General features: G+C 43.4%; 2 protein-coding genes and 2 pseudogenes across 11 annotated transcripts in view; 3 read left to right on the top strand and 1 right to left on the bottom strand.

Moving 5' to 3' along the window:
- HAUS2 (HAUS augmin like complex subunit 2) overlaps positions 1 to 11,182 on the top strand; it is a 21,975-nt gene extending 10,793 nt beyond the window's left edge. The window contains exons 3-6 of one of the 3 annotated variants that reach the window (XM_054452106.2): positions 481 to 550; positions 2,401 to 2,533; positions 4,893 to 5,001; positions 7,787 to 11,182. In XM_054452106.2, coding sequence (XP_054308081.1) covers positions 481 to 550; positions 2,401 to 2,533; positions 4,893 to 5,001; positions 7,787 to 7,996 — 522 coding nt within the window. In that variant the 3' untranslated portion in view covers positions 7,997 to 11,182. The remainder of the gene's footprint in view (positions 1 to 480; positions 551 to 2,400; positions 2,534 to 4,892; positions 5,002 to 7,786) is intronic. The other 2 variants (XM_054452107.2, XM_063652146.1) reach the window with 2 other exon arrangements.
- A 1,185-nt stretch (positions 11,183 to 12,367) lies between these two features.
- LOC129014608 (myosin regulatory light chain 12B-like) lies at positions 12,368 to 15,138 on the top strand (annotated as a pseudogene).
- A 1,603-nt stretch (positions 15,139 to 16,741) lies between these two features.
- Positions 16,742 to 25,774, top strand: part of STARD9 (StAR related lipid transfer domain containing 9) — a 151,442-nt gene continuing 142,409 nt past the window's right edge. For 7 of the 8 annotated variants that reach the window (XM_063652147.1, XM_063652149.1, XM_054452108.2 and 4 more), the window contains exons 1-2: positions 16,742 to 16,923; positions 24,472 to 24,541. In XM_063652147.1, coding sequence (XP_063508217.1) covers positions 16,877 to 16,923; positions 24,472 to 24,541 — 117 coding nt within the window. In that variant the 5' untranslated portion in view covers positions 16,742 to 16,876. The remainder of the gene's footprint in view (positions 16,924 to 24,471; positions 24,542 to 25,774) is intronic. The other variant, XM_063652148.1, reaches the window with a different exon arrangement.
- Positions 22,018 to 22,789, bottom strand: LOC129014612 (eukaryotic translation initiation factor 4E-binding protein 2-like; annotated as a pseudogene).

A 25,774-nucleotide genomic window follows, 5' to 3' on the forward strand; every position in this document is an offset into this window, starting at 1 on the left:
GGAGGCTGAGGTGGGAGGATCACTTAAGCCTAGGAGATCGGGGCTGCAGTGAGCCGTGTTTGCGCCACTGCACTCCAGCCTGGGTGACAGACAGAGACCCTGTCTCAAAAACAAAAAAACTTTATTGGTTCAAACAGCAATTCCTCTGAACTTAGAACAGTATCTAGCACATAACTAGCTAGCTACATGTTTACTTTCTAATAGTAGTAACAGTAGTAACAGTAGCAGCAGCAGGGCAAGAACAGCAAAATGAAAAACTTCAGTAAATCCCCTGGACTCTTTTTTTTTTTTTTTGAGACAGAGTCTCACTCTGTTACCCATACTGGAGTGCAGTAGCACAATCTCGGCTCACTACATCCTGACCTCAGGTGATCCACCTGCCTCAGCCTCCCAAAGTGCTGGGATTACAGGAGTGAGCCACCGCACCTGGCCATGGACACTTTCTGATTGAGCTAAATGTTACTTTTGTTCCTCATGTAGAAAAACCTGGAAATTGAACTCCTGAAACTAGAAAAAGATACAGCAGATGTTGTTCATCCTTTCTTTTTGGGTAAGTGGTTTGGTTAAGTGGATAATCACTGGAATTTCAACTTTTTCTTGGATTACTGTAAATAAGCACCAGTCAGTCAAATTATGATACACCATCGTTTTTCTAGGTGTTGTCCCAAAGCTAATGAAATTCTCTATTTCTATGCTGAAATAGAAGTTCTATTGGCTTGAGTAGTACAAATAGCATAAAAAGTCACCAAATTGGCTCTTCAAAATCAGGAGAACTTGAAAGACAAAGTCTGAGGAACTTTTCAGATTAAAGGAGACTAAAGGGACATGACAGCTAAAGCACTGTATGATCATGGATCAATTTTTTATTTTAATGAGATGGGGTCTTCCTATGTTGCCTAGGGTAGTCTTGAATGGCTCAAGCAGTCCTCCCAAATCACCCTCCCAAGTAGCTGGGATCACAGGTACATACCACCATGGCTGGCAATGTTTTGAATATTTGATGAGAAAATGTTCTTGTGGCCAGGCGTGGAGAGTCACGCCTGTAAACCCAGCACTTTGGGAGGCCAAGGTGGGTGGATTGCTTGAGCCCGGGAGTTCAAGACCAGCCAACATGGTGAAACCCTATCTCTACAAAAAAATACAAAAACTAGCCAGGCATTGTAGCATGTACCTGTAGTGCCAGTTACATGAAAGGCTGAGGCGGAAGGATTGTTTGAGCCTGGGAGGTCGAGGCTGCAATGAGTTGTGATCGTAGCACTCTGCTCCAGCCTGGGTGAAAGAGTGAGAGCCTGTCTCAAAATTTAAATTCTTTTTGCTGTAAAGGACATTATTGGGATACTTAGTGATGTTTAAATATGGACTGTATTAAATATTGGTAGTATTGTATTAATGTTAAATTTTTTGAATTTGATAATGTGCTGTAGTTATATAGGAGAATGTTCCTGTTCTTGGGAAATACATGCTAACGTTTTACAGGTAAAAAATATCATGCTGTCTGCAGCTTACTCTCAAGTGGATCAGCAAAAATTAGAGAGAGAGAGAGAGAAGAGAGAGAAAGAAGATAAAAAGAAAATGTAGCCAAATGTTAACAATCGGTGAATGTAAATAAAATGTATATGTGAGTTCACCGAGCTTTTTTTGAAACTTTTCTGCAAATCTGAATTTTTCCAAAGAAGAATTTTAAAGAAAGGTCAATTGGCAGCCATTAACTGAATGGGGAAAATGAGATAATCAGAAATAGCTTGTAGGATGACTTTTTTTTTTTAAGAGTGTCACTCTGTAACCCAGGCTGAAGTACAGGTTGCTGTAACTTTAACACCTGGTTTCAACTGATTCTCTCAAGTAGCTAGGACTACTGGCATGTGCCACCAAGCCCAGCTATTTTTTTTTTTTCAATTTTTTTTAGAGATGAGGTCTTGCTATGTTGCCCAGGCTGGTCTCGAACTCATGGCCTCAATTCTCCCGGTTCAGTCTCCCAAAACACTGCGATTACAGGTATGAGCTAGCGCACCAGCTAAGGTGACTCTTTTTCGATGGTCTTTTATAGACTATTAGAGTCAGGGGTAGGAAAAAAGACTTTGTGTTAAGAATATAGCTCTGGCTATAAGAACTGAATAAGAGGTAGAGATGAGAAACACAGAGAAAGAATTTAGCACTAGATTTGGTTATCACTAGGAAAAGAGATAATAGAAATATATTAGATATACAAAAACTGACTAAGAGAAAGCTGTTGAAAATGAAATTGGTATTGGTATTAAAGATAGCAAAGAGGAGACAGGAGGGTAATGATAGGATGAATTTTTGACATTGGTAGTATCAAACCAAGGCAAAGAAGAAATTATTAGTGATTCTGTTATTTGTCCTATTGCTAACTATAATTACTGTTTTTAATTTGTATAGCTCAGAAATGTCATACTCTGCAAAGCATGAATAATCATTTGGAAGCAGTGCTGAAAGAGAAGAGATCCCTTAGGCAAAGACTGTTGAAACCCATGTGCCAGGAAAACTTACCTATTGAAGCTGTTTATCACAGGTTAGACTGAAAAGTAGAAATTAACAGTTACACCTGTTTTCTGAGTTTACTTTTTGTTTTACAGTTACTTTGTAGCAGAATTCATAAAACAATTAGTGATTGTATTTGTTAACATTATTAATATTGATATATTAAATCAGAAAGAAAATCTTTGCTTTTAAACCATTATACCTATGGCAAAAAGGAAGAACTTGGCCATTGTGTTTTGGGAATTATAAATTATGACTTTAATGAAAGACATTAGATCCATAACATGTAACAATAAAAATTGTTTGTATGTGAAGTAAATTCACTGTTGTAAAGTAAATTCATTGTTGAGTTAATGTTGCCTATGTAAAAATTCTATTGGCGGGGTTTAACTGGGGCAGATGAAAACACTATCAACTAAGGGAGGAAAAAACCTGGATTCTGTTCTCATCTCTACTGTTTATATGCCTCAAAGCCTTGAGCAAATGATTTACATTTTTGCCTTAGTTTCCCAATAAATAGAATAGAGATGAGTTCTATTGCCCTCTTCCTCACAGAGTATTACAAGTATCAAATTGAAGATGTAGATTATGACTAATGATAAATACTAGCCTGGGCAACATGGCAAAACCTCGTTTCTACAAAAAAATAAAATAAATAAAAATTGGCAACACATGATGGAACACACCTGTATTCCTGAGCTGGGAGGGTGACCTGAGCCCAGGAGGTCAAGTCTGCAGTGAGCTGTGATTGCACTAGCCTGGGTGACAGAGTGAGACCCTGTCTCAAATAAATAAATACGAAGCAAGCATCTGGGGATCTCATTGCTTACTTTCTCCGCCAGTGCCTCACTAGCTTAAGCAAATCAGTATCTTCTCTTAAGTATCAGATTTTTTATTTTGTAGAAAAATAATAGATATACAAAAACTTATTCTTCCAAAACAACAAAACAAGGCTGGGCACAGTGGCTCACGCCTGTAATCCCAACACTTTGGGAGGCCGAGGTGGGCTGATCACTTGAGGCCAGGAGTTCAAGACCAGCCTGGCCAACATGGTGAAACTCCATCTCTACCAAAAAATACGAAATATGCTGGGCATGGTGGCACATGCCTGTAATACCAGCTACTGGTGAGGCTGAGGCAGGAAAATCACTTGAACCCAGGAGGCAGAGGTGGGGATGACCTGAGATTGTGCCACTGCACTCCAGCCTGGGCAACAGGGTGAGACTGTCTCAAAACAAAAAACAAAACCCCTTTCTTGTGGCTATATTCAGTATCTGTTTAGTACATTATCATTACCCTTAATGTATATATTGTACTACATCTAAGAACTAGGCAATGATTTGAAAGCATTTTTGCAAGTGCAGAGATTCAAAGTAGCTTTCTATGTAGGCTATTTTAATGAAGTACATTTATCCTTATTGTCATCATTCTTCACAGAGAATGCGTAAGTTGAAATGGAATGAGGCCAGGCGTCATGGCTCACCCCTGTAATCCCAGTAATTTGGGAGGCCAAGATGGGTGGATCACTTGAGGCCAGGAGTTTGAGACCAGCTTGGCCAACATGACAAAACCCTGTGTCTACTAAAAATACAAAAATTAACTGAATGTAGTGGTGCACGCCTGTGATCTCAGCTACTCAGGAGACTGAGGCACAAGAATCACTTGAACCCAGGAGGCAGAGGTTACAGTGAGCCGAGATTGTGCCACTGCACTCCAGCCTGGGCAACAGAGTGAGACCCTGTCTCCAAAAAAAAAAAAAAAAAAGAAATGGGGTTGGGCAAGGTGGCTCATGCCTGTAATCCCAGCACTTTGGGAGGCCAAGGTGGGTGGATCACAAGGTCAGGAGATCGAGACCATCCTGGCCAACATAATGAACCCCTTCTGCTAAAAATACAAAAATTAGCCAGGCCTGGCGGCGGGCGCCTGTAATCCCAGCTACTCGGGAGGCTGAGGCAAGAGAATTGCTTGAATCCAGGAGGCAGAGGTTGCAGTGAGCCGAGATTGCACCACTGCGCTCCAGCCTGGTGACATAGCAAGACTCCATCTCAAAAAAAAAAAGGAAATGGAATGGGGTTTTTTTATCTAGGGAAATTCCTTTACTTATATGAGAAAATGATTAACATTGAGGTTTCTCTAACATTAAGTTGGGTTCCAGATATGATTACTGTTGTCTCTTTCCATTTTTTTATTTGGATGACAAGTTCCTTAAAGTGAAAGAGAAGGACCTTTTTTTATCACTAATATTTCTATGAATGCAGGAAGGTTGTTATTGGCTCTCTAGGTTGATTGTAATTCTTATCTCAAATAAAAAGTCCTGATTAAAGGAAAAGAAAAGGAACGTAAAACAATTAAACTTAAAAAAATGGTTGACTTTTTTCTTTCTCTTTCAGATATATGGTACATTTGCTGGAGTTGGCTGTGACTTTCATTGAGAGATTAGAAACCCACCTTGAAACAATTAGAAATATTCCTCATTTAGCTGCAAATCTAAAGAAAATGGTGAGTATTAATATAGCTATCTTTAGTTATTTTTTACTAGAATCTTAGAAGTGTGCTCTCCCAGTTTAGCTTTTTAATAGCTAATATTATGAGCTAGTTAATTTTTAAATCAAGAAATATTTTCTTGGCCGGGCATGGTAGTTCACACCTGTAATCCCTGCACTTTGGGAGGCCTCGGCGGGTAGATCACTTGAGGTCAGGAGTTGGAGACCAGCCTGGCCAACATGGTGAAACTCCATCTTTACTGAAAATACAAAAATTAGCCGGGCATGGTGGTGTGCACCTGTAATTCCAGCTACCCGGAGGCTGAGGCAGGAGAATTGCTTGAACGTGGGAGGCAGAGGTTGCAGTGAGCTGAGATTGTGCCAGTGCACTCCATCCTGGGCGACAGCAAGACTCCATCTCCCATTAAAAAAAAAAAAAAAAGAAGAAGAAGAAGAAGTGTTTATTTATTTAGACCTTGGATTTAACATTTTCTTTTTTATGTAATTTTTATTTAGAAGCCATTTTAAATTATTTTATTCCAACATTTAATAAACATGTGTTGCCTTCATTGTGCTGTGGCTATGTTACATGTATTGTGAAAGATAGATATGACCAATCCCTGCCTTCAAATTCTCAATGTTTGGTGAGACAGCTGTAAAATATACATTTTCTACTTATAGGATTATATTTGCATAATAAATGCAGCAAAGAATTATAAAGAGATGCCATCTATTGAGCATAGAAAAGGGAGGAATTACTTCCAGTTTAGGAGGATTCTGAGTAGGATAGGGATAGAAAGACTTCAATAAAGTTTTTGTTTTGTTTTTTAAATAGAGATGAGTTCTCACTATGTTGCCTAGGCTGGTTTCGAACTCCTAAGCTCAAGTGAGGCACCCGCCTCGGCCTCTCAAAATGCTGAGATCACAGGCATGAGCCACCATGTCCAGCTTCAATAAAGATTTATTTAGGTGTTAGCAGTAAGCTGAATCTTTTTTTTTTTTTTTTTTTTCCTGATACGGAGTTTCACTCTTGTTGCCCAGGCTGGAGTGCAATGGCACAATCTCGGCTTAGTGCAACCTCCGCCTCTTGGGTTCAAGCGATTCTCCTGCCTCAGCCTCCCAAGTAGCTGGGATTAACAGGCGCCCACCACCACGCCTGGCTAATAGTTTGTATTTTTAGTAGAGACGGGGTTTTGCCATGTTGGCCAGGCTGGTCTCCAACTCCTGACCTCAGGTGATCCACCTGCCTCGGCCTCCCAAAGTGTTGGGATTAAAGGCCTGAGCCACCGCACTTGCCAAAGTAAGCTGAATCTTAAAGAATAAGTGAAATTCGGATATGCGTCAGAAAGGATAGTTTGGGCAAAAGGAGCAATGTGAGGAAAGACATAAAAGTCAAAGAACCGAGAGAGTATGGGGGAAAAGTGATACTCCACTTTGGCTGATGCGTAAAGGTATTGAGGAGATCAGCTCAGGGTTAGTTTATGCAGTGCCTTAAAAACCAGACCAGGAACCTTAGACTTTACTGTCTGAGTATTGGGGAGCCATTGAATGTGTGTGTGTGTGTGTGTGTGTGTGTGTGTGTGTGTGTGTGTGTGTGTGTGTGTGTGTGTGTGTGTGTGTGTGTGTTTTCTTTTTTTAGTGAAGGGTGCAGAGGAGTGACTTGATTAGAATTGCTTTAATCATGGAGAAAATATTGGATAGAGCAGACTGAGCCTTGCTACTCTTGAGTATGGGCAGAGAGTATCAACATCATTTGGAAGCTTGTTATAAATACAAAACTACAGACATCATACACCCTAGAACTGCAGAATCAGAATCTACGTTTTAACAAGTTCCTCAGGTGATTCCTGTGCACATTACAGTTTGATCAGCTCTGGGTTAGAAGACTAGGCAGAGAAACCAAAGGCAGAAAAACCTGGAGACTAATTACCGTCATTCAGATAAAAGATTTAAAGCGTAGGAATACAGAAGATAATTTTTTTAGATTTTGGAGGTCACATTTTTAGAACTTGGCTATGAATTGGACAAGGGACACCTCAAAAATAATGAAGTTTCTAGTCTGGGTGACTTGAAGGTGAGCAGGATCAAGTGTGGGTTAAAGAAGTTAGTAAGTGGGCTGGGCGCGATGGTTCACACCTGTAATCCCAGCACTTTGGGAGGCTGAGGTGGGTGGATCACGAGGTCAGGAGATCACGACCATCCTGGCTAACATGGTGAAACCCCGTCTCTACTAAAAATACAAAAAATTAGCTGGGCGTGGTGGCACGTGCCTGTAGTCCCACCTACCTGGGAGGATGAGGCAGAAGAATCGCTTGAACCCAGGAGACGGAGGTTGCAGTGAGCTGAGATTGCGCCACTGCACTCCAGTCTGGCAACAGAGTGAGACACCATCTCAAAAAAAAAAAAAAAAAGAGGTTAGTAAGTTTATTTTTTGACACATCTTTCACATGTAGTAAATGGTCAATCATTTTTGAACTGTAGTTAGACTGAGTTTGAGATATTGAAGGTACATCCAGATAGAGATTACCAGTAGTCTTAAATGTGGGCCTGAATTTTAGGAAGGAGGTTAGGTTTAGCAATATAAATTGAGGGTCATCTGCATTGAGTGATTATTGAAGACAAAAGAGGTGAACTCACAAAGAGTAGGTTTGTACTGTAAGAAGTGGGAAAGCAGTTTTAAGGAGCTTTTGAAGTAAGGGGCTGGAAAAAGATCAGGTGTTAACCTTTGGTATCAGTTACTCATGATATAATGAATTAATAAGAGACATAATTTCTCCTGTTTCCCTTTTCAAATGTTACAGAACCAGGCTTTAGCAAAGATGGATATATTGGTGACTGAGACAGAAGAACTGGCAGATAATATACTCAAGTGGCGTAAACAACAAAATGAAGTTTCGTCTTGTATCCCCAAAATATTAGCTGAAGAAAGTTATCTTTATAAACATGATATTATAATGCCTCCTTTACCTTTTACTTCTAAAGTCCATGTCCAAACTATTAATGCCAAGTAGTCATCAACTATTTTTGCTCAATTATGTGTAGTCATATGAAGTCTATTTCTAGTTGACTGTAACATGGGTATTAATAGTCTTTGCTGCTAGTAATACTGAAAGAACCTGCTTTATATTGGAGTATCAAGATCTCAGCTTCATTAAGACCAAACTGACTTTTCTTTTGTTTTTCATATATTTTTATTCTACCTTTCAGTAAAACTAGAGAAGCTAAAAAATAGCCATGACAATTTATTAACAAGTGAATTAACCATTTCTCAGGCAGGAAATTCTCTGTCTTTTTTTAAAAATGTGTGTTTATGGTCTGGTGTGGTGGCTCACACCTGTAATCCTAACACTTCGGGAGGCTGAGTGGGGCAGATCACTTAAACCCAGGAGTTCAAGACCAGCCTGGGTAACATGGTGAAATCCCATATCTACAAAATAAACAAAAAATTAGCCGACCATGGTGGTGCATGCCTGTAGTCCCAGCTATTCGGGAGGCTGAGGTAAGAGGATCACCTAAGCCTGGGAGGTCATGGTTGCAATGAGTCTTGATCACGCCACTGCGCTATAGCCTGGGCGACACAGTAAGACCCTGTCTCAAAAAAAAAAAGTGTGTTTCTGGCCAGGCACGGTGGCTCAAGCCTGTAATCCCAGCACTTTGGGGGGCCTAGGTGGGCGGATCACGAAGTCAGGAGTTTGAGACCAGCCTGGCCAACATGGCGAAACAACTGTCTCTACTAAAAATACAAAAATTAGGCTGGGCGCAGTGGCTCACACCTGTAATCCCAACACTTTGGGAGGCCAACCCAGATGGGTTGGTCACCTGAGGTCAGGAGTTTGAGACCAGCCTAGACAGCATGGTGAAACCCCATCTCTAGTAGAAATATAAAAAATTAACCAGGCATGGTGGTGGACGCCTGTAATCCCAGCTACTTGGGAGGCTGAGGCAGAAGAATTGCTTGAACCCAGGAGGCAGAGTTTGCAGTGAGCTGAGATCGTGCCACTGCACTCCAGCCTGGGCGACTGAGCAAGACTCCATCTCCAAAAAAATAAAAAATACAAAAATTAGCCAGGCGTGATGGCATGCGCCTGTAATCCCAGCTACTCAGGAGGCTGAGGCAGGAGAATCGCTTGAACCCAGGAGGCAGAGGTTGCAGTGAACCCAGATCGTGCCACCGCACTCCAGCCTGGGCAACAGAGCAAGACTCTGTCTTCAAAAAAAAAAAAAAAAAAAAGGAAAAAGGTGTTTCTGAATTAGAAGGGTCTTCTTGAATCTGAAAATGTCTATGATGATTATTCCTGTGGGAATGTCACTAAGTATGCAGAAAAGAGTAACATAACCAGCCTGACTTATCCTTTGAAAGGCCTGATTATAAGGTTTGTCCTCAGCTGTTGCATCTGGGAACTTAGATATCAGAAGGTATCTTAGTCTGTTCTGCTGTCATAACAGAATTACACAAACTAAGTATTTTATAATGAACAGAAGTTTATTTGGTTGACGGGTGTGGTGGCTAGGCAGTCCAAGAACATAGCGCCAGCATCTAGCGAGGGTCTTGCCGTGGCAGAAGGCACCACATGGCAAGTGAGCATGAGAAAGATATATGGGTCTAAACTTAGCCTTTTATCATGAGCCCACTCCCGAGATAGCAGCACTAATTCATTAATGAGGGCAAAGCCCTCCTTACCTAATTACTTTTTAAAGGTCTCATAACACTTTTACAATGTCAATTAAATTTCCAACACTTGAACTTTGGGGGACATATGTAAACCTTAACAGGAGGGCTCCACTCACTGAAAAGAGTGGTTCATGGTAGCTAACCTGTGGTTTGTGCTGAAAACCTGCTTTCTTCCTGGGAGTCTAGAATTTTGGTACATGATAGGTAGAAGGTACCTACGTGACCAGCCCCCAGTAAAAACCCTGGGCACTGTATCTCTAACAAGCTTCCCTGGTAAACAACATTTCTCACATGTTGTCACAATTCAGTTGCTGGTGGAATGAAACAACACATATGTGTGACTCCACTGTTAGAGGACTCTGGAGGCTTATACCTGGTTTCCCCCAGACTTTGCCTCTATACCTTTTCTCTTTGCTGTTTTGCTTCATATGCTTTTGCTGTAATAAATCATAGCTGTGTGATGATATGCTGAGTCTTGTGAATTCTCCTAGCAAATCATGGAACCTGGAGGTAGTCTTGGAGACCCTGGCACACAAAGCAGTTCCTAAGTGTTTACTGGTAGCTGTAGGAATAGGCAAAGAAGAAACAGCAAAGAAAAAGGCACATTGTAGTATAACTTTGGAGGTTTACCTTGCAAAATACTCAGATATTTTACCTATCGGAGGTTATTGTGCATATAATAGAGAGTGATATACTAACAACTGCCTCAGGATATACTCTTTTTAATCAGTATTGTAACTACCCTTGGCTTATTTTACTTTTAGACTTGGGGTTCTGTTTTGCTTTAAAACATATACATCAGTTTTGTTTTTTGTTTTTTTCTTTTCTTTCCTTTTTTTTTTTTTTTAAGACAGGATCTCACTCTGTCACCCAGGTTGCTGAGAGTGTGGTGTGGCCTGATCTTGACCTCACTGCAGCCTTTACCTCTCAGCCTCAAGTGATCTTCCCACCTCAGCCTCCCAAGTAGCTGGGACTATAGGCACGTGCCACCACGCCTGGCTAATTTTTGTATTTTCTGTAGAGACAGAGTTTTGCCATGTTGTTGAGGCTGGTCTCGAACTCCTGGGTTCAAACGATCCTCCCGCCTCAGCCTCCCAAAGTGCTGGGAGTACGGGTGTTAGCCACCATGCCTGGCCTCATTGCACTCCTTAACACAAGAAGACTTCAACAATGATAAGTAAAGTAGTTGTTTATAAGGAAGCAGGATCATTACCAAAATAAATCCTGCTAAAACAACAGGAATCATGTTTTAAAGCCTACTTTGCTAATTTTTGCTAGTAGGATAAGAGTGATCGTAATATCTCGAACATTACATCGACACTTAAAGCCTTTAGTTGTATTTCATCAAAAATCTGTTCATACCCTACGTTGGTTTCAAAACATACTATGCTTTTTCTTCATATTATTTCCTGTATTCATTTTTGTGTGTATGTGTATGTCACAAATATTGATATGCCTGGTTGTTTTTGTTTTTTATTATGCCTTTTTCAAAATATAAAAATAAACCTGTAATTTCTAACTAAAATTTTTTAGTCCTAGTCTGAATTTAAAGTGATAGAAAGGACTGATGCACTGTTTAACTTATACAGTATAGGCATATAGGCTCTCAGAATCAAAAGAGCTTGAGGTAAGTTAAGCCTGAGGTCTACTTCAAAGGGAAAAGCTAATTTAATACTCTTCCAGAGTCAATCAGTGCTGATTAATTTTTCTTTAATTATTCAACTTTTAGATGTGTGGATACTAAAAACAAAAAATTAGCTCTGCATGCCTTTTTTTGTTGTTGTTTTTTTTTTTTTAGATGGTCTTGCTCTCACCCAGGCTGGAGTGCAGTGGCACAATCACAGCCCACTGCACTCTCAACCTGCTGGGCTCAATGGATCCTCCCACCTCAGCCTCCCAAGTAGCTGGGACTACAACTGTGCCCCACCACACCCAGCTAACTTTTAAATTTTTTTGTTGAGATGAGTTCTCGTCGTGTTGCCCAGGCTGGTCTTGAACTCCTGGGTTCAAGCAATCTTGGCCTCCCAAAGTGCTGGGATTACAGGTGTTAGCCCCTTGCACCTAGCCTGAATGTCTGTGTTTTCTGCTTACACTAGAAGAGGTGTGTGAGATTTGCAAATTTATTGCCAGCATAACAGTGATGCCAGTTTGTGAAGATCATTCTGGAGGAATTGAGATGCTGCCTGGTTTTCCTAGCATTTTTCTTATTTTCTTTCTTTCTCTATGTGACTCTACCAGTCTGACCCCTGATTTATCCTCTGAAACCCTCAATGAAGTCAGGAACATAGTCTGAGGAATAGCAGAACCTAAAAGATTTCTTGACATGCAAAATCTCTAATAGAGTTGAGATTTTAATAAGATTGTAATTACTGTATTGTGGGATTTCTTCACATATCTGTAAAACACATGAATTTACATAAAAGATTTATCTCACAATTTGGGGAATCCACTTTGAGTTTACTGAAAAAATTATGCATTAGACCCTTGAACAATATAAGTTTGAAGTGCATATGCAATTTTTTTTTTTTTTTTGAGACAGTGTCTCACTGTCACCAGGCTGGAGTGCAGTAGTGTCATCTCAGCTCACTGCAACCTCCGCCTCCTGGGTTCGAGCAATTCTTCTGCCTCAGCCTCCCGAGTAGCTGGGATTACAGGTGCACACCACCATGCCTGGCTAATTTTTGTATTTTTAGTAGAGACAGGGTTTCACCATGTTGGCCAGGATGGTCTCGATCTCTTGACCTCGTGATCCACCCACCTCGGCCTCCCAAAATGCTGGGATTACAGGAGTGAGCCACTGTGCCCGGCAACAATTTTTTTTTTCAATAAATATATTGGAAATTTGTTTGGAGCTTTGTGACAACTTGAAAAATTCACAGGTCAGGCACAGTGGCTCACGCCTGTAATCCAGTACTTTGGGAGGCGGAGGCGGGTGGATCACCTGAGGTTGGGAGTTTGAGACCAGCCTGAGCAACATGGAGAAACTCCGTCTCTATTAAAATTACAAAGTTAACCAGGAATGGTGGCACATGCCTGTAATCCAGCTGCTTGGGAGGCTGAGGCAGGAGAATTGCTTGAACCCAGGAGGCGGAGGTTGCAGTGAGCTGAGATGGTGCCATTGCACTCCAGCCTGGGCAACAAAAGCAAAACTCTGTCTCAAAAAAAAAAAAAAAAAAAAAAAATTCACAGATGAACTATGTGGCCTACAGATGTCTTGAATGCAAAAAATATATGTAGATACAAGTCTGTCATTTACTACCACAAAATACACAAATCTATTAAAAGTTAAATTTTATGAAAACATACAGACTGTACATGTAAGCAAATTTAAAATGCAGTATTAAATCATAACTCTATAGCCGCCACTGTCCAGCCACAGCCCCACGCTCTTCGTTGTCGCTCGTCATTTCGCACAGGGTGGCTCCAGTTCTGGTGTTTGGTGCCAGAATTAAACAACCACCATGTCGAGCAAAAAGGTAAAGACGAAGACCACCAAGAAATGCCCTCAGTGCACAATATCCAATGTGTTTGCCATGTTTGACCAGTCACAGATTCAGTAGTTCAAAGAGGCCTTTAACATGATTGATCAGAACAGAGATGGTTTCATCAACAAGATTTGCATGATATGCTTGCTTCTCTAGGGAAGAATCCCACTGATGCATACCTTGATGCCACAATGAATGAGGTACCAGGGCCCATTAATTTCACCATGTTTGGTGAGAAGTTAAATGGCACAGATCCTGAAGATGTCATCAGAAATGCTTTTGCTTGCTTTGATGAAGAAGCAACAGGCACCATTCAGGAAGATTACCTGAGAGAGCTGATGACAACCATGGGGGATCAGTTTACAGATGAGGAAGTGGATGAGCTGCACAGAGAAGCACCTATTGACAAAAAGGGGAATTTCAATTACATCGAGTTCACAAGCATCCTGAAACATGGAATAAAAGACAAAGATGACTGAAAAGAACTTTAGCTAAAACCTTCCAATTACATTGTCTTACTCTGTTTTATTTCTCACACACTTCCCCCACCCTCATAGAACCTGTTGCATGCAACTTAGTTTCACAGCTTTGCCTTTTTTTTTAAAAATATTTATTCCAGACCTTTCTGCCACTTAGCAATTGTATAATCAGACTGGAAATGGGGATGAGGGCATAAATTGTATTGAAAAAGAGATCGCCAATAAAAATCAACAAATGTGAAAGCCCCCCCAAAAAACATAACTATAAACTAGTACATACTGTACTACTGTAATTTTGTAACTGCCTCCTGTTTTAGTGAGTCAAGTGTTGCCAGCATCTGCTTAAAACTCTGTGATGCTAATCATCATAGCAGTTCCTCTCTTCAGTAAACTGTGTATCACAATAAAAAGTGATCTCTTGAGGTTCTTGGGTGTTTTTCACCGTATTCAGTGCAATATCATAAGCCTTGAATAACATCAGGGGGCCAGTACCAAGTGCCGCTAGTGATGCTGGAAGTGCTCCCAAGAAGCAGAGAAAAGTCATGACATTACAAGAAAAAGCTGAATTGCTTGATATTTACTATAGATCTGCAGCTGTGGTTGCCTACCATTTCATGATAAATGAATCCATTGTAAGGACCATTGTAAAATTTTAAAAAATTGTGCAGCCATGACCACAGCTACACCAGGAGGCACAAAAACCTTGCGCTTTTGTGAAATACCTTTTTATAGTTTATGTTTATTTTTAAATTTGTGTAGAGATGAGGTCTCACCATTTTGCCCAGGCTGGTCTCAAACTAGGCTCAAGCAATACTCCTACCTTGGCCTCCCAAAGTGCTGAGATTACAGGTGTCAGCCACGGTGCCTGGCCCTGAGATGTCTTTTTATCTCATATTGAAAATGCAGCTTTTGGCCAGGCGCAGTGACTCATGCCTGTAATCCCAGCACTTTGGGAGGCCGAGGTGGGCAGATCACCTGAGGTCAGGAGTTTGAGAGCAGCCTGGCCAACATGGTGAAACCCCATCTCTACTGAAAATACAAAAATTAACCAGGCATGGTGGTGCACACCTGTAATCCCAGCTACTCGGGAGGCTGAGGCAAAAGAATCGCTTGAACCCAGGAGACAGAGGTTGCGGTGAGCTGAGATCGTGCCACTGCACCCCAGCCTGGGCAACAGAGCAAGACTCTGTGTCACACAACAACAACAACAAAACAACAAAAAACACACAACAACAACAAACAGAAAATGAAGCTTTTATGTGGGTACAGGATTGCTGTAAGAAAAACATACCTGGCCAGCGTGGTGGCTCACGCCTGTAATCCCAACACTTTGGGAAGCAGAGGTGGTCAGATTGCCTGAAGTCAGGAGTTTAAGACCAGTCTGGCCAACATGGTGAAACCCCGTCTCTACTAAAAATACAAAAAAATTAGCTGGGTGTGGTGGCACACGCCTGTAATCGCAGCTACTCGGGAGGCTGAGGCAGGGGAATTGCTTGAACCAGGGAGTTGAAGGTTGCGGTAAGCCAAGATCGCGCCACTGCACTCCAGCCTGGGCGACAGAGTGAGACTCCGTCTCAAAAAAAAAAAAAAGGAAAACATATCTATATACCTATATACTCTTAATATGATTTGAGAACAAGCAAAGTCATTATATGACAACTTGAAGCAAAAGGAAGGTGAAGGATCTAAAGCTAAACAATTTTATGCCAGTAAAGGATGATTTGATAAATTTGGAAAGGTTTGGTTTAAAATATGTCAAGATAACAAGAGAAGCAGCTTCTGCTGACCAAGAGGGAGCAAATGAGTTCCTAGACACCATTAAGGAAATCATTGAGAAGAAAGGGTATCTGCCTGAACAGCTTTTCGGTGCATATGCAAGTTCCCTATTCTGGAAAAATAAATGCCACAAAGGACATTTATTAGTAAGGAAGAGAAGCAAGCACCAGGATTTAAGGCAGGAAGGGATAGGCTAATATTTTGTGCAAATGCAATTGGGTTTATGATCAGCACTGCCCTTATCTATATGGCTGCTAACCCTCAAGCCTTGAAGGGAAAAGATAAACACCAGCCACCTATCTTTTGGTTGTACAAGAAGACCTGGACAATAACCCTTTTTCTGGATTGGTTCCATCTATGCTTTGCCCCTGATGTCAGGAAGTACCTTGCCAGTAAGGGACTGCCTTCTATTTTTTTATTTTTTTTTAGACAGGGTTTTGCTCTGTAGCCCAGGCTGAAGTACAGTGGCGTGATCTGGGCTCACTGCAGCCTCCGCCTCCCGGGTTCAAGTGATTCTCCTGCCTCAGCCTCCCGGGTAGCTGGAATTACAGGCCCACGCCAACAGGCCCGGCTAATTTTCGTATTTTGAGTACAGACGGGGTTTCACCAGGTTGGTCAGGCTGATCTCGAACTCCTGACCTCAGGTGATCTTGCCTCAGCCTCCCAAAGTGCCGGGATTACAGACGTGAGCCACTGCACCCCGCCTGCCTCGAAAATTTAACCACAGAATTGACAGTTCAAGCGAACTCAGAGAATAAAAGTATTTAGCAAATTACTTTGCAAACTTTCGGACCAAAATTTAATTGATTTACTTGACTTTACATAGCACGGACACCGAGTCGAAGAACAAAAACTATTTCTGGGTAAGCGGGGCCAGGAACAACAGACTTGGCACTGCGTCCTCGTGGCCCACTCGGCTCAGGATTGGCTGAAGCTGGGCCGGCACTGCTGGGCCGGGTGCGGCACGCGCATGGGTGGGGGCGTCCCAAGAGGCTGTGGGGCTGAGCGAGGCGGGGCGAGCCTGGGCGTCCTCCCGCCCACCGACTAGCCAAGGCTCGGCGGGCACCACCCGGTTCGGGATGCAGCGCGTGCTTGGGCGGGGACGACCCGGGAGGCTTCGGGTGGAACGAGGCGGAGCGAGCCCTGGCATCCTCCCGCCCACCAGGCTAACAACTGGCCGAGCGTCCCCAGGAGCCCGCCTGCTCGGGCTGCGGCGCGTGTTTGGGCGGGGTCGAGTCGGGAGGCTTTAAGGAGAATTGAGGGGAGGCGGGGCCGGGAGGTCTCCCGCCCACCGGGCTCAGGATTGGCCGAAGCTAGGCAGGCACCGCCCCGCTCGGGCGGCAGCTCGCGTCCGCGCGGCGGCGTCCCCAGAGGCGCGTGGGGCGGGCGGGGCTGGGTTGGGGCTGTGTCTGGGCTTAGGGCGGGGGCCTGGGATGCTGCCACTGAGCTGACCTGCTGGACTTGGGTTGTGGCAGACGGATGGCGAACGTGCAGGTCGCCGTGCGGGTCCGGCCGCTCAGCAAGAGGTGAGTCTGGGCGGGAGAGGGCGCTTGAGGCTTCACAGGAGCTGAAAAGAGCGGGAGGTCCGCGTCTCCCGCTGCAGAGATTCTGGCGCGCAGAAATCGGTGACAAAGTGACCCCGGGGGTCGGGGTCCGGAACCCGCGGAGGCCTGGCGGGACGGGGACCTCAGTCGAGTTTCGCGTTGTGTCCTGGGGATAGCGGTTCCCGGACGGCCGCGGGAGGGCTGCCCTGGGTGAGCGTCGCTGGCGTCCTGCCAGCAGGAGTTTCGAGGGACCGCGGCTCGAGGCTTGCCACATCGGGTTGGGCCTTTGAGAAAGGCTGGGAGAGGGATGAGCATTCTCCTCTCTCTTTCTGGGGGCTTGGGAGTACCCATGAGGACTGAGGCTGAATGGTGTGTGCTCCTGGGTGCGCGTGGGTTTCTCTGCGAAGATGTGGAGAAAGCAGAAGGTGAGGGCGTGAGGGGGAAATTGAGGCCCACACAGGTCGCGGTTTCTTTCTATGCTCGACAGCTGATTTAATCCAGGACGGAACTGTTAAGTAGGGGAAGTTGTTCCAACCCCTTCTTTCTCAGCCCTCAGTGCCCGTTTTCTCGTGGCTTATTTTGATCCGGCACCTCTCATCTCAGCTCTTGAGATATCCAGTGTGCAGCCACGAACTTTTTTCTCTTTGTCACCAGTTGAAGTGTTTTTTAAAGATCAATTAGAGTTTGTTGACAGGTGGAGAGAATTTAAAGAGCCTTCTATGTAGTAAGACCGCCAAGATCAAAGGACTTAGACTGTAAGGGACTAACTAGAGGTTAAGTTTTGGTGGGGAAGGGGTGGTTGGTGTGGAGGGAAGTGAGTGGTGGGAGGTAAATCTGGCAGAGGGTGCTTTGGGGACCAGGAGGCACATGTTGGAATTATTTGGCAAGTTTAAAAATCTCTGGGACATAAGATAACTTTATAATTGGGCAGAAGGATCAAGAAAGGAATTGTCTTCCATAATAAAATTTGGTACTAGTGAGGATTATGTTTGTCCTCGTATAGAAATGATTGGCTTTGAAAAGTCTTGTAATTGACAGACTAATGAGAAGAGCAATGAGATGGAAAGAAACAAAAAGTTAAAAGAGAATAGGAAGAAGGCAAAAGAAGTACACTGAAGAAAGAGGGAAAGCAGATGCCTGAACTGCTGCGTTTTGATGGGTAAATGGCTTGTGACACCTGACTTCTTCATAACTGGATGTGGTAGCTCAGGGCTGGGGGGTTTTTTTTATAAGTGCAGATGCTATGCTGGAGGTAGCCTCTGGTATATTTTGTATTTGTGAAACTGTTCTTTTAGGGTTCTCAGGATAACAATATTGACCACTCCTAACATTCAGTAACTTCTCAGTTCCTTGGACACTAGGAATTTCTTTTTTTTTTTTTTTTTTTTTTTTTTTTGTGAGATGGAGTCTCGCTCTGTCGCCCAGGCTGGAGTGCAGTGGCGCGATCTCGGCTCACTGCAAGCTCCGCGTCCCGGGTTCACGCCATTCTCCTGCCTCAGCCTCCCCAGCAGCTGGGACTACAGGTGCCCGCCACCATGCCCGGCTAATTTTTTGTATTTTTAGTAGAGATGGGGTTTCACCGTGTTAGCCAGGATGGTCTCGATCTGCTGACCTCATGATCTGCCCGCCTTGGCCTCCCAAAGTGCTGGGATTACAGGCGTGAGCCACTGCGCCCGGCTGGACACTAGGAATTTATAATAGCATGAATTAGATTAAGAAAATGATGCTGAAATTGGTTTACTTGCAGCCACAGTAGAGAATAACATACCAAACAAAAGTGAAGGGAAAATGAAAGCACAATTTATTTACTTCCAGCTCAAGTTAAGAGCCTTGAGCAGCAAGTGGTAGGATGTCAAGACTGTAGATACCCAGGTGTGAACAGATTGTAGCAACCTGGAGATTCAGGAGCAGATACAGATAAACCCAGTGTGGCCCCAGCCAAGAGGTCCAGATCACTTCCCTCTTCTCACAGAATCCTGCAGAGATGGCAGCTGTTCTTCAGGGTGTGTTATACAGTCTTCATCGAGGCTTATCTGAATGTGGGGAATCTGGTGATTATGTGGTTTGTTCCAACCTTCAAATAAGTCATTGGCACACACTCACTTGACAGAGTCATTGGATCTGATGTTGTGCTTGGGAAGAAATCTTACAGATGATCTGGCCCAAGCTTCTATTTTTTGTTTTTCCAGATGACAGAATGGTTTGGCTTAAGTTCTAAAAGTAGTTAGAGCCAAGATTTGATTCATTAGACCTACTGCTCTTTTTGAGATTACAGAAAAGTTGCATTAGTGTCTCAAGTGCCTATTTATTCAGTAGGACTAGAGTTGACCCTCAATTTTTTTTTTTTTTTTGGAGATGGAGTCTCACTCTGTCACCCAGGCTGGAGTGCAATGGCGCGATCTCAGCTCACTGAAACCTCCGCCTCCTGGGTTCAAGCGATTCTCCTGCCCCAGCCTCCTGAGTAACTGGGATTACAGGTGCCTGCCACCATGCCTAGCTGATTTTTGTATTTTTAGTAGAGACAGGGTTTCACCATGTTGGCCAGGCTGGTCTCGAACTCCTGACCTCACCTGCCGTGGCCTCCCAAAGTGCTGAGATTACAGGCATGAGCCACCACGCCCAGCCTGACCCTCAATAAAATGATACTGCTGTATAGGAAATGATTTTGATGTCCTCCCCTCTACCTCACAGTTTCCCATAATCAAAAATTGCATATCTCATGAAATTGCTGCCCTTTGTCTACTCCAATTAACCATTATGAGAACACATCTGATCTGCCAATACTGTAGGCTCTAGAAGACTATTTGCCCTGTGAAAACTTACTCTTTACCCACTGTATAGCTTCAAGAATATGTAAAATGAGATTTGGAGTTTAATTAAAATCAGAACAGGGATACATTAAACAAACAAAAGATACTTTTCTGAATATCAACTTTTGAGACTCAAAGCATCCCCAAAACATTGGAGATCCAGCTTATTCCTGAGAGACATCAACCATCACAAAAGGTTTTCACTCTGAACTATTCACATTTTTGTAGCAGAAAACAGAACAAAGTTCTGCAGACATCCTTCCTCTCTTCTTTCTAAAATGTGTTCACAAACAGGGTCTTTTCATAGTTCAAAAGGAAAACAAACAGGTTTCTTTCTTGGCCAAATGGCTTGTTACTCTCACCCTGGGATCTGATTTCTTACTAAGAAAGTTCAGGGCACCAAATCCAACCAGAAATTCCCAGGATACCAATGGCTACTTAACTATGAGGGGATGGATGTTTTAATCTTTCTATGAGGGGAGTCATTCTCCTGGGATTATTATGCCCGTCAGTAGTTCCAGGAGAGGTAGGTGGGAAGGAGGGTGAATGCAAAAGCTAAAGGGTCAGAGAAAAGAATGAGGCTTTCATGAACAACCCATAACAAGGCAGAATGGTCCAATTTTACAAACCACCCACTACACACTCCAAACATGCACATCCAAAACTAGAGGGGAAAATAAAGAGCTCCTGGGGGATGAGAGGAGACAAAAGATGGTCACATAGAACAGCAGACTCGCCTGTGAACATTTCTCACCTTCCTAACACTGGAAGATGTTTAATTAAAAAGTTGCTGTTCAAAATGGTATTGAAAACATATCTAAAAATAGGTCTGTAGTCATCTTAAAAATAAAAGGTCACTTCTCAGATAAGAGGAGTGACAGATATTCTCAGATACTAACACTTGAGCTATCTTTGATGTAAATTTGAAAAATGGCCAGGTAGAGAAAAAGGAAGGAAAGGAAGGAGAGAGGAAGACAGTGAGGGAGGTAGGGAAATTCAGAGTATGATAGGAAAGGCAAGAAAACTGGGAGGAACACATTTTTTAAGCCCATGCTTATCTATCCCAGCAGCCAAACAAAGCAGATCCACAAAGGAAAAAAAATGCAATTCTTTTCTAAGAACATTCTGAAAATCAACTTCAAACTCAAAACATAAGAAACTGCAATCTGAGAACAACTATCACAATGCTCACTGGAGTTAAAAATGACTACTGAGACTGGGTACTCAAATGGGTCAACACTCTTCAGAGGTCATTCTTAGGCATTATCTGACACAATACTGTGATCAGGCGTTACCCACCAAGTGGAGGCTAAAGTGCCTCTATTACTAGGTATGGACCTGCTCTAGGAGCAGACAAAATCACTTCACTTTCTTGAAGTACAAGAGGACTCTGCCAGCAACAAGATGCAAGCAGGGAGGAATGGCAGAAGAAGAGCAAGACTGGTTATCAAGGGCTCTCTTCTGATGTACAGAGTTAAAAATACCTGCACAAATGTGCTAAGTAAAAGAATGGGAAGATGAACTATAATACCAAAGACAGAAGACATTCCTCCCAGAGGAAAGAAGGGAAGAGGACCTGAAAACAGTGTCACAGGGTAATGCTACCAGAGTTGCACAAACTGTGCTCTGTCCCAAGGGACAAATACCTCAAGGTAAAAGGAAAAGCAGCTCTCTTTTTTATCATTCCCCCCTGCTAGTTTTAAAGACCCCAAGCCCAGAATCTTGCAACACTGAACCATAGGTGGGATACAAAGGAACATGAATGGTGTTAGGCCCACCAAGCCTCTGTATCCCTTCCTCAGACTTCCCCATTTCTTCCCAAGCACAACAACAACAAGCCAGGCAGTTGTAGGTTGATATTTGATTTGGGACAAAATTGAGGGTATGAGGGTGGCTCTCAATAAAAAAACAACTAGAAGGCCGGGCGTGGTGGCTCACGCCTGTACTCCCAGCACTTTGGGAGCCCAAGGCAGGAGGATCACAAGGTCAGGAGTTCGAGACCAGCCTGGCCAATATGGTGAAACCCCGTCTCTGCTAAAAATACAAAAAGTTAGCCCGGCGTGGTGGCGGCCACCTGTAGTCCCAGCTACTCAGGAGGCTGAGGCAGGAGAATCGCTTGAACCCGGGAGGCAGAGGTTGCAGTGAGCAGAGAGCATGCCACTGCACTCCACTCCAGCCTGGGCGACAGAGGAAGACTTTGTCTAAAAAAAAAAAAACAAAAAACTAGGAAAGCCAGAGTTTAACTGTTTTCCTCTAAGGACTGCTTAGCTCTACAGAAATACACCAAGGGCCTTCAATCTAACTTGTTTAACTGGGAAGGGGAACAGGAGACAGGGAGAAGAAATGGTCAGATGAAGCTCATCTTCCCATCATTTGGCACCCAGAGGAAGAGTGGGAGACGGAGACTGTAATGGGGACCTCTGGTATTGCCTCTTCTGTCTTTTCACTGTTGATCCTATTGGGCAAATCAGGTGCACACAGGTATCAGTGTTGCTGCTTTTCTTCTAATCCTTGCAGGAGAGTCAGATGTCCATCTCCAACTGAGCATCACCCCCCCAGCTGCATGTTTCCTGTCATGATTGTTCAAGTTGTTCAAATTATTGACTTCTATTTGTGGAGTCTTCAATTAAGGTGCCAGGGCTAGTGACTCCTGGGATATTGGGCAGATGGCAGGTGGGGTCTGAGCCACGGGAGAACTACGAAGATCCAACAGAAACTTTCTATCATAAATGATTTGAGTTCCTCCTGGTGTGGTGGAGAAGAGCGTCCCCTCGGGCGTGGTGCAATAGTCATGAGGTAGCTGCGCGGCGTCGCTGATGGCCACGGTGTGGGTGGGGAAAGCGCGGCTTTGGCTGGGCTGGTGGCTGCTGCCGGCGGAGGAGGACATGGCTGTGGACGCGGGCTCTGGGCTTTGTGTGGCGGGTAGGCGGCGGCGCCGGGCCGGTCTGCTCCAGCTCCTCGGCGGGTGGAAAAGCGAGCTCTGCGCGCTCCTCGCTCGCTTCCTCTAGTTCCCTCGTCTGGCTCCGCCCCTGCCGCCACCCGATCCTCGGGCCTCGGCAGCAGCCTCAGCAGCAGCGGCGGCGGCGGCGGCGACGACGACGATGACAGGAAACCTACATATTTTTTGTTTTTTGTTTTTAAGTCTGTAAAATAGGGATAACTACTTCAATGGTTTTTATGAACATTTGATAAAAGAATACATTACAACAATTTTTATTCCTCAGACCTCTGTGCTTGGCTGTCTGGTTTTTAAACGTTTTAGAAAGGGCCAGGCAGTGTGGCTTATGCCTGTAATCCCAGCACTTGGGGAGACTGAGGCAGGAGAATCGCATGAACCCAGGAGTTCAATACCAATCTGTGTCAACAAAAAATAAAAAAATAAAAATTAGCTGGGCATGGTAGCACGTGCTTGTAATCCTGGCTACTTGGGAAGTTGAGGTGGAAGAAATGCTTAAGCCCAGGAAATTGAGGCTGCAGTGAGCTATGATTGCACCACTGCACCCCAGCGTGGGCAACAGAGTGAGATCCTGTCTCTAAATAAATCAATAAACAAAATTAAATCTAAAGACCCCTGTCTCACTGTGCTTCTCCTATCCCCAGTCCTCTAGGTCATAGCCTGGGAAGCCTGAGGAAGGATAAAAAATAAGACTGAAGGTATTGTCTCAACTTTCAGGTTCTAGGCTAGGAGTAATTTAATTGATAACTTTTGTTTGTAGTGGAGGATGTTCTAATTAATTCTCATCTGTTAACATTTAGCTGTGGCTTTTTATATCATGAAAAAGGATAGGTATCAGGTATGTGGGTCATCTGGATTAAGCCCATTAAAGTGAGTGTAGAGATTGTTTAGTTGTTAGCAGTATTACTACATAACTGCAACATAGGAAGATTCTTGAGGAGCTTGGCCCTCCTTCTGATTTAAGAAGATACAAAGAAAGGATTTGAGAAAAAATTCTCAGGGTCTCAGCAGAGAGGATTCCGATACTTTTTTTTGTCAATATCCATGCCCAAAATGCTGGAGAAAATGAGAGATGATGCCGTGTTATATGCTGGGCCAAGGATGGTCTCTAGAGTTTCTTTTCTTTTGAGAGATGAGATCTTGCTCTGTCACTCAGGCTGGGGTGCAGCATCGTGATCATAGCTTGCTGCAGCCTTGAACTCCTGGGCTCAAGCAATCCTCCTGACTCTCAGTCTTGCAAGTAGTTGGGATTGTATGTGTGAGCCACTGCTCCCCGCACTCTCTAGGGTTTCTAAGCCTGACTTCTAAGGTATAATTCAGAGCCTAGGCTTCCTGGTCAGACAAATATGAGTTTAAATGCTAGCTCTGCCACTGATAGCTGTGTGGCCTTGGACAAGTTACATAATTTCTCTCAGCTTTAGTCCTCTTCCTGTAAAAATGATATGTTAGCAAGCTATGTCAGGAGGGTATGTAGGAGGATAGCTTAAGATGAAGAACAATATGTAGTGCCCCTAATACAGTGCCTCACACATAGAGGGTACTAAATGTGAATGTGAGCTGTTCCAGAGCCAAATTGTAAAGATCCAGGGAAGCATGCCAGCTAGGGGACTGCTTGATGCGTCGCTTATAGCCATTTATGGAGACAGACACTTCTCTTAAGGGTACAGCAGAAGGGAAATATTTTGTCCCACTAGCACTGGTTTCAGCTTCTTTTTTCTTGACTTTAAAAACAACATTTCTTCTGAGCTTGGGTCTTGTTTCTAGGGAGACCAAAGAAGGGGGAAGAATTATTGTGGAAGTTGATGGCAAAGTGGCAAAAATCAGGAATTTAAAGGTAAGCCTGAAATTGTTTTTCATTTTCTTTCCACTGAGGAGCTAATATTGTTACAGGGGCTTCCAGGCTGAAGGTGTATATGTGAATGTGTTTAGAGTTGGGGAGGAAGGGGTATATAAGGGGAATAGGGGGAGGAGCTTACGCCAATCATAAAGCAAATTAAGAAATCAAGAAAGAAGTGCAGGGCATTTAGCTGCTGCAGCCTAAGTTTTATCAAATAGGGTGCATCTATTTTGGAAATTAGTTGGTAGATGTTTTGAAAGTAAACTTGGGATGTTTTGGGGGCAATAGTTAACTCAAATCGTGCTGCAGGCATTCCATATTCTATTTAACTCACCTGACCACCAGTTAAACTTTGTCCTAATCTTTTCAGTTGATACCACTTTATCTAGAGACATTATTAGGGATTGTAGTATGCACCTGGTAATACAGGGTTTCTTTTAGCTATACTGAGATCCAAGTAACATCTTTCAGATCCCAGAAGGGAGTCAGTCACTAGCCTGGGTTTTGTTACAGATTCTCTTTCACAGATCTTACTGAACTTAGAGTCATAATTGGACAGACATTTGGAACTTCCTTCCATACCCCTCAGTCTCCCTTAGGGCTAATTTTCTCCATCTTGTTCCTCCATTTACTAGGCAAACAGAAGATGGAGGGGTTTCTTTCTTTCTGGGCCTTGGGGAGTGGAGAGAGACTGGGGAAGCTGACCATGTGACTTTTGCTATAGTCAGCTTGCAGGTGGTACTCAGCATTCCTGAGAGCTGAGGAAACTGGCAAAAGTGAGAGTTATTTGGACCCCAGTCTTCACAGTCATGCCTGCTCTCTTGTTACTCCTGTGATATGATGTGTTTCCTCTTGTCATTAGTTCTCTGCTAAAAAACAATGGGGACCTATCAGACTTTCAACAGGGCTCCCCAGGGACAAAGGACCTTTTATTCTCTGCTCTCTCTTATTTGTATCTCTGTTGCCTAATCACTTCAGCTGCTTTGTTGTAAGATTCTCATGTTTTTGGTTCTTAAGAATAAGTCTCAGCCAAGATCAAACTTTAATCTGCCTTCTGCACACCTCCCTGGCTGCTGACTTCCTTGTGGTCATTTATCCACGAAGAATCTCTTAATCATTCTGGCAGCCTCATTCTTCTGTAGTTTATGATGGCTAGTGGCAGGGTTGTCTTTCCCTGTCCAGAGTGTATAAGATAAGGCATTTCTGTGAATAATGCCATTCTCCTTAGTA

This window comes from Pongo pygmaeus, chromosome 16, assembly GCF_028885625.2.
Source record: "Pongo pygmaeus isolate AG05252 chromosome 16, NHGRI_mPonPyg2-v2.0_pri, whole genome shotgun sequence".
Lineage (NCBI taxonomy): Eukaryota > Metazoa > Chordata > Mammalia > Primates > Hominidae > Pongo > Pongo pygmaeus.